The sequence below is a fragment of the Nannospalax galili genome, unplaced genomic scaffold (genome assembly GCF_000622305.1).
Source record: "Nannospalax galili isolate Female #2095 unplaced genomic scaffold, S.galili_v1.0 scaffold585, whole genome shotgun sequence".
NCBI lineage: Eukaryota > Metazoa > Chordata > Mammalia > Rodentia > Spalacidae > Nannospalax > Nannospalax galili.
The window spans coordinates 2044188-2052992 of record NW_008354016.1 but is presented as its reverse complement, the minus strand read 5'-3'; the positions used below and the strand labels follow the sequence as shown (position 1 = coordinate 2052992).

General features: G+C 39.4%; 1 protein-coding gene across 1 annotated transcript in view; it reads left to right on the top strand.

The window, feature by feature from the left end:
• The window catches only part of Iqcm (IQ motif containing M), a 309407-nt gene extending 303738 nt beyond the window's left edge, over positions 1 to 5669 (top strand). Inside the window, exon 7 of the mRNA XM_008851105.1 lies at positions 5575 to 5669. Coding sequence (XP_008849327.1) covers positions 5575 to 5669 — 95 coding nt within the window. The remainder of the gene's footprint in view (positions 1 to 5574) is intronic.
• The last annotated feature ends 3136 nt before the right edge of the window (positions 5670 to 8805 follow it).

The window sequence follows — 8805 nt, the reverse complement described above, 5'->3', positions numbered from 1 at the left end:
TATATTAAAAGCAATTTATTGTCCCCAACCACTTTCCGTCTCGCCGGCAAGAACGACGCGGGAGGACAAGTCAGGATCCTTCTGCAGCAGTTTATTTCATAAGCCTCTTACATAGCATACTAAGGATGAAGACCGAAGACGCCGAGAAGTGGGAGAGCTGTTGCTTATATACGCCCCAAAGGTCCCATTTGTGACGTATATGAAGCGGATTGGTTGCTGGAGATCACGCCACGGGAGGAGGCGAGGGAGAGCAGGCTCTTGTGCACGCCCCTTATGGGTGCAGCAGGATGTTTACTATTAAGAAGGTCCGGATACCGGCGCCATCTTGTAATGGCGGCGGAGGCTGTGGCTCTCCACACACACACACACACACACACACACACACACCACAGGCACACCCCACAGGCACACAAGTATGCACACATACACACTCACACACAAATGTTAATACATAATCTTGAATGGAGGGCAAAGAAGAATCCTGGAGGATTAAGGTCATATGCCCAGGTCCAAAGAGGTGCATATAGCTCAATGAGCTTTTTTATATTATAAACTTTTTGGTTGCAAGGATAGGTAAGTCTTTGTCCAAATACATTCATATTGTAAAGTTTTTCTAACTTGTTTTTAGTATAAATTTTACTGTGTATGTTTAATACATGCAGCATGGTGTTGTGGGATATATGCTGACAGTAAAATGGTAAATATATCAGAAAAGATTTACATACCCATCATCTCCCAGTTACCCATTTTTCACATTCTATTTTATTTTTGTCAACCATAGTTAAAATGGAAAGGTACCAGGGAGGTAAAGGGAGCGAGGAGCCTGGGAGAGAACAGTAGGACACCAAGGGGGAAATGGGTAAAATGGGGGTATTTAAATTGGAGGGGAAGACAGAGGGTTATACAAGGAACTATGGGGGTAAAGAAGAAGAAGAAGCTCAGTAGAGGGGGCTATAGAAGACAGGTATTATCAAGGGTTAAATTCAGAAAATGGGGGCATTTTAATTGGGGAGAGAGGAAGAAAGGCTAGTCATGGAAAGAAGAGAGATAAATAATGCCTAGCTGTTGTAAAAAATAAAAGGGGAAATATTAGTTCAAACCTACTGAAAAACTGAACATACAACATCTCTACATGAGTCCATGTATGTAGCTGAAGGTTATATAACAGAAACAGTGCCAGAGAGGCAAAACCTCTCTTTGAATTGTTGGCCAGAGTAGTCCAAAAGACTCCCTAAATTACACAAGCTATTGCCACCACCTTTGATTGTCTCCCAGAACTTGAAGATAGGACCCTATTGATGAAGACAAGACACACTTCAGACACAGGACGTGGAGCAATGGAGCAGGAACTGACCTGGAAATCAGCCACCTCCCTGAAGGCTAGGTCTCAAAGTTTTGGAGAGTACTATGCAAGCTGCTAAAGGAAAACATCTATTGATGGTCCAACCTCAGCTTTAAGGCCTAATAACCACAATAATGACCACTACATTAAATTATATTGGGGCATCAGTGGTATTTTGATCATGGGGGTAACCAACAGGTACCTGAATGGACCTAAAGCCCTCTCAGTGGGAGAGACTCATGTGTGGTACTGTTAACATAGCCAAATATACATGACTGGAGTGTTCATAGATCTTAAAGAAAACTCCAAGGATGTCACACCCTTAGACAAATGTAATTTCCTACTATGTGCTAAGTATGGATCCTTATATTTACAGACAAGTATGTCAGTCACCACTCATCAAAGAAGTTTCTTTTGCAACAGATGGAGACTATTGCAGACTTCACAACTGGTCACACACAGAGAATAATTGTCCATGAGATACCTAACCTTAAGTGACATATCTACAATGGAACCTCTACACCTAAGACTCATGGAACTAGTGGAACAAGGAGTAGAGGCAATATTAATGCATCTCTCAACTCTCATCAATTAAGTTCCCTCATGAAACAGAGGGCAATGGACCCAGGGCTCAGGGACAATTTTGGTAGAGAGGGCTGAAAGAGTGTAAGAGCCATGGGAGGGGGTTCATGACCACATGTAGAGTCTTACAGGTTCCTGGGGCCTTTCTGAAATGAACCTACAGCAATAGTGACAGTATACACAAGACACATGCAAAATCAAGCAGACAAAAATCCAGTATAGAACTGTGGAAAAGGACAGCAGGCCCCAATCTTAGTCAAAGAACTATTGGGCAGCTGATTACTATTAGGTGAGGAAGAGCTGCCCTTTAAGAGAGTGACTCTAGATAAGCTGACTAGACCCTGGTGAATGAACTTGCACTGAGTGACATCAGGGCATACTAACTTTACTTGATAGGCCTTAACATTAATGACAGAGTGCATGAAATTCAGTGTGTGGAGGTGCCAATGGAGCAGGGGTTATAAGGATGATTGATATGTTGTTTATGAAACACACAAAAACCCATTAAAATAAATAAAAATAAAAACAGAAATATAGACCACACTGAGATGCCATCTTATCCCAGTCAGAATAGCTCTCATTAAGAAAACAAAATTCAGCCTGTTGGCAAAGACGTAGCATTAAAGGAACATATACAGTGTTGATAGGAATGTGAATCAGTGCAAGCAGGATGGAGATCAGTATGGGGTTCCTGCAAACTTAAAACCTAACAAATGGTCCAGCTATGCTACTCCTCCATATAGACCTGAAGGAGTCTGTCAGCATATAGCAGGTAAACCAATAGACATTCGTGCTTGTACTAAACACAATACCAAGATAAGATGCTAGCCTAGATGCCCATCAACAGATGAATGGATGAAGAAAATCTGGCATATGCACACACACACACACACACACACAGTGGAATTTTGTTCAAAAATGTGCGGGCTATGAGGTAGAATGAAATGATGCTATTTGTAGAATATATGTGAAATTGGAGATCAGCATGTCTCTTATAAAGTTATCACCAAAAGATAGAGAGAAGGAAAAGAGGAAAGGAGGGGGGCTTACAGAAACAGCACTCTTTGACTGACCTCTGGATTTTGGAAATAAAGAGCACTTTAAAATAATTTGAGATTTCATACTATTAGTCCAAGAGCAATGTAGTGCAGCAACAGTAAAAGTGATCTGACCCTGTCAAAGCATGTGGGCTGTGACTGGAGACCAGAGTGTGAGTTATAGTATTATATAATATGTTCTTAATAAATACTTGTTTAAGCAGTAAAAGAAATCTCATTTGGCAGGAATTCCAAATACAGTACAACATTTGTAATTACTGCTCTCAGTATTGTAATCACTGCTCTCTACATTAGATCTACATATTGTTGTGCTTTTCCTTTCTTTTTCTTTTTCTTCTTTTTTAATTAAGACACAGGGTCTCCATGAAACCCCAGATGGCCTGAAACTTTCTATATATATAAGATTGGCCTCAATCTCACAGAGATCCTCCTGCCTCTACCTCCCGAGTGCTAGAATTAAAGGCTTGCACCACCACACCTAGATTTACATTTCTATTTTAACCAGTGAGGTATACATTCCTATCTCCTACCCACACACCGTGACTAAACACTGTTTTATTTTCTATGTTTGTGTATTGGAAATTTTAATTAAAGATACCACATAGAGTATTTATTCCATTTAGTCCAATGCCCTACAGTTTCTGGCTTATTTCTCATAGCATAACATTGGAACAAACAGCAGTATCTCCCTTTCAAAGAAAATAATGTTCCATTATGTGGAATATGGGTTCATCTATTTGTTGGGTACTTAGATTTTCTTCACATTCTGGCTACTGTAAATAGTGATACAGTGAACATGAGGCTGCAGATATCTTTATGAGGTGGTAAGTACATTTCTTTTGGTTATATGCACAGAAGAAGGATTTCTGAGTCCCACATAGTTCCATTTCTAATTTCTTTGGAACTGCTGTTCTCTTTGCATAATGGCTGCAACAATCACATTCCCACCAGCAATGTTCAAGGTTTCCTTTATCTCAGTACCCTCACCAATGTTTATCTGTAAATATTTGGTAATAGCTATTCTTACATGGTGAGAATGATATCACAATGACTTTACTTCTCATTTCCCCGAAGATTAATGAGTCTGAGTGTGTTGGTTTAATGAGAAAGTCTACTATAGGCTTCAAGTGTTTAAACAGTTGGTTCCCATTTGGTGGTGCTGTCTGGGGGAAGGTCATGGACCTTTAAGAGGTTTGGCCATGCTGAAGGAAGTGTGTCACTGGGGGGTGGGTTTTGAGAGTCATAGTTACCTCTCCTTTGCAGTCTGCTCTTTGCTTCCTATGTTTGCTTGAAGATCCGAGCTCAGCTTTCTGCTTTCACTACCTCCTGCCATGCCTCCCTCACCAAGATGAACTTTCATTCTTCTGGAACCACAACCCCAGAAATAGGTTGCCTTGGTCATGGTGTATTATCATAGCAACAGAAAATTAACTAACACTGTGCATCATTTCATTTACCTGTGAATGACTTCTATAGCTTTTTTGGAGTGTCCCCTGTTCAGATATTTTGTTGACATTGCTTGATTTAATTTTATTTTTAAAGACCTGTTGTTGGCCTAATGAAAATGCAGATATACTTGAACAAAGCAACAATACCTTAAGATGTTCATATCTATAAGCTATGTATATTGCTCTCATAACCATTTTTTGGCACTTGGTTATGTTTTTATTTAGCAATAACTACAAGACCTGAACAACAAAGATACATGACTCTATATGTGTATTACTGTGATGTATAATGGTGGCTTCAGTAAATGCATGACTTTCATATCTATTTTGGCTGGGCATGGTAGTGCACGCCTTTAATCTCAGCACTTGGGAGGCAGAAGCAGGCAGATCTTTGTGAGTTCCAGGACAGCCTGGTCTACATAGTGAGTTCCAGGACAGCTGGGGCTACAAGGAGACCCTGTCTCAATAAAGACAAAAAAAAAGTCACTTTACAGATAAACACAGAAGAAATACAGGTCATCTCTACAACAGTGACTTATGTTGCTGCAGATATCAGTATCTGAATTAGTGTTATAATATTATCAATTTTTATACTATTATTTTTATGGCCAAGCAAATTTTGCATCTAGTCTCTTTATCTCTTTTATCTCTTTATCCAGTTCCTGCCATCATTACTCTCATCTCTGCTTTAAAGATTTATTTTTATGTGTATGTGTGTATGTGTGGGTGTCTGTGTATGTGTGTGTGTGTGTGTGTTTGTGTGTATGCTGTGTGTGTGCAGTTGGCTGCAGAGGCCATAAGAGGGTGTTGGATCTCCTATAACAGGAGTTTCTGGTGGTTGGGAGCTTCTTGGCATGGGTGCTGAGAACAGGACTTTGGTCCTCTGGAAGAGCAGTATGCACTCTTAACCACTGAATTGTCTCTCCAGTCCTTTCTCTCAACTCTGGTTCAACAATGACTTTTTCCAAGTCAGTTGGCATCATATACAAGGTAGTACAATAAAAGTGAGGGAAAAGTGCCCAACTCAATTTTTTGGCATGTTGTAGCCCAACCACAATTAATTTTCTACAATATTTTAGGATATAAAAAGCATAATACATTTAATTGAATATTCATTAATGTACTTATATGTTTTTTATTGTAGTGAGTGGACATCCAATACTCAAGAGAGCTAACATCCGGACTGTTGGTAATTTGGTGGCTAATTCCATAAGAGAAAGGAAAATGAGACAATTCTAGCCATGAGATGAAGAAAAGGTTTTGAACACAGTGTTCCTTTTAATAGTTGAAGTTGTCACCCCAGAGCTAGGTATTAACAATGGTCACAGAGTAATTGCTATCAACAAGATAAATGACAAACATCTTTGTTTATGCAAAAGGAGACTTTGATAAGTTAGTCCATCATTCATAAGTATGTTTGGATGAATACTGTTTTGTCTTCTTCAATAAACATCTGCTTAACACAATGAACTGAACCCATGTAGTGTCAAGTCACTGGACTGAAATTCATTCTTGCTCCAATATCAATAAAGACAATAAACTTTAGAATTCTTATTTTGAAAACTCTTGCTTCTAATATAAAATGTTTAATTCATCTTTTTTATTCTTTAAAAATTATAATGGTGTGATATTTTGCTGAAATGGAGAATTTCACATATTTTGTTTGTTTTTTGAGCCATATAACATCACTTAATTTTTTTGGAAATTGTTTATGAATACGTGCCTAAATCATGTTATATTTTTCCATGATCATGGTATTATTTTTTCCTTATTGCTCATTCTAAAGGGAACAACTGACCACCAGTATATTGTGTATCTTACTCACCCTTACTCTCATAAGGATTTGAATTACAGTGGTTAGCACCATCAGCTCTGTAAGCAACTTCAATTTAGTTTTACCCATCCATCTGTCAATCCATCTTATATTTATGAATGGGACCATAAAAGCAAGTGAGGAGCAACAGTTGGAGGAAGAGAATCTGTTCATAGATAGGCATTGATCTGAATAGAGACTGCCTGACATGTATTTAGTTTTTCAAAATCCTTAACAATGGTCTATTGATTCTATCATAGAGTCTTTGGTTTTAAAATAAATGACTCTCAGGCTGTTTCCATGCAATCTTCTCTACGACTACATATAGAAGTTACTGAAGTAGATCTTTGTAAAAGCATATTGTAAGAGTCTTACTAGGTCCAGGTCTCCCCTAAAGCAGAACCAAAGTGGCATATAAACCATGATGGAGTATAACCAGATTAATTCTTAGCACTAACATTTAACAGGAAGGAAAACAGTAAGTATTAGCTAAGATTTAGTTTATGAAATTAAAGTAAATATATTCTCCCTACTCAAAATTGAGAAATTTACTGTATTTTTTTTATATGGAATAGAACCAGAGAGATAAATGGAAAGAAGGAACCTGAGAGAGAATAGTAGAAGAAAGGTGTTACTAAGGGAGAAATATGTAAAGGGGATAGTTACAGGGGAGCGGGGGGGAGAACTATACAAAGAACTATGGGAATAAAGAGGAAAGAAAAATTCTCCTGATACACAGTATAAAAAAAAAATAATAAAAAAAAAAGACTTAAGCACAGAAGGAACCCGAAGAAAGCCATACCAGAACCCATATGGTTGTTGAACAAAAATCTCAGTGCCAGAGGTGGGTTGCCCCCCTATGAACTGTTGGCCAGAGGGACCCTAGAGGTCCCCAAAACAATAAAGGCCATTGCCAATAATGTTAATTGCACATCAGAAGTGGATGGTAAAACCCTATTCCTGAAGATGCTGCATGATGTGAGTGCAGTAGAGGGAGAAATCAAGCTTGGACTAAGCTGGAAACTCCTTGCCCCTGGATGGGTGGCTTTCAGAGTGCCAGAAGGCGCTATGCAGATGGCTGGGGGAGAACTGTCCTTATAATTCTGCTCAATGAAGGACCCCATGTGCTGCACTATCAACATGCCAAACAAGATGTTCTTGTTGATGCAAAAGTTGCCTGTCTAGTGTATGTACAACCAGCAAATTTTTGATTGGAAATAATGCCCACTCCTAGGGGTGGAACACATATCTGGTACTGTAGACCAGGCCAAAGCCTGTGGCAGGGGAGGATTATAGGCACCAGTGGGGAAGCCACTGCAATTGCTTTTTAAATGAATTTGATTCCCCTGCTAGAGTACCATCCAAGAATTTGTGTTTACGCCCATAGGTTAAGTTTTTATAGCAGCCACTGTTTAGATGTTCTTTCTTCTTGCTGTTTGTGTTTTTATAGTAGATGGAATCCTATCGAAATGGTCCAGAAGCCTATGGAAAACAGATGATGCAGAGACCCAAAAGTTTAGTGCCTTGCCACAATGGGAGGAAGATCAACCTACCCTTACCACCCCCTCTGTATTAGTCAGGGTTCTCCAAAGAAACAGAACCCGTAGAATGAATATTTATAGAGATTTATCAGCTTAGCTCACAGGATAGAGTCTGAGTAGTCCAACAATGGCTGCACCACACTGGAGAGGGTGAGAATCCATAGTCACTCAGTCCACAAGGCTGGATGTCTCACAATCTGGCACTGAAGGTCTGTTGAATTCCAAAAGATCAGCTTGTCTTCAGTCTACAACAGCAAGACGAACTCACTAGTGAGAGAGAAGGCAAGCAGCAAAAAGCCTGGCATTCTGGTCTTTTATACCAGCTGCCATCAGAAGGTAATGCCCACATTTAGGGTGTGTCTTCTGAGAAGATCTCTTTCATTTCAGTTAATCCCAGTTCCAATCAAGTTGACACCCAGGATTAGCCATCACACTCTCCAAGGCTCAGGGGCTTTTGCAGAAGAGGTTGTTGGAAAGAATGCAAGAGCTGGAGGAAGGGGTGGAGTGTTACCTGGAAGTGTCCTCCTACCATTCACTGGCAAGCTATAGTCATACCTCTTCCCAAGGTCGTCAAGGAGTCAATGAGGGATTCACTTACCCCTTCCACCCAATCAATCGACCTTAGCTGCTTATGGGGCTAGGCTAAGGGTATATAAGCTGAGAATTCCATGAGGAACCTCTCTTGCCATTTTGTGCAGCTGTTGGGAAGTCACAGGATCTATATTTGAGTGTGGACTTTCCAGTGAAGCCATAAATGGGGGGGGGCATTCTTCTGTAAATTAACCCCCACCCTATGCTCTATTAGCAAGCCCAATAAACTCATTAAGATAAAAAAAAAAACAGATCTAATGGATCTTCATTACTTCACCAAAGTTGACCCCATTTTGGCAAATCCTTTTGGTCTTTGCTTTCTTATTCCTACACCCCTGAACTTCATTTTATATATATATGTATATGCATATGTATATGTAAATATGTTAAAAATCACCTATCTTTGGAATAATAAAAAAATAAAAATAAG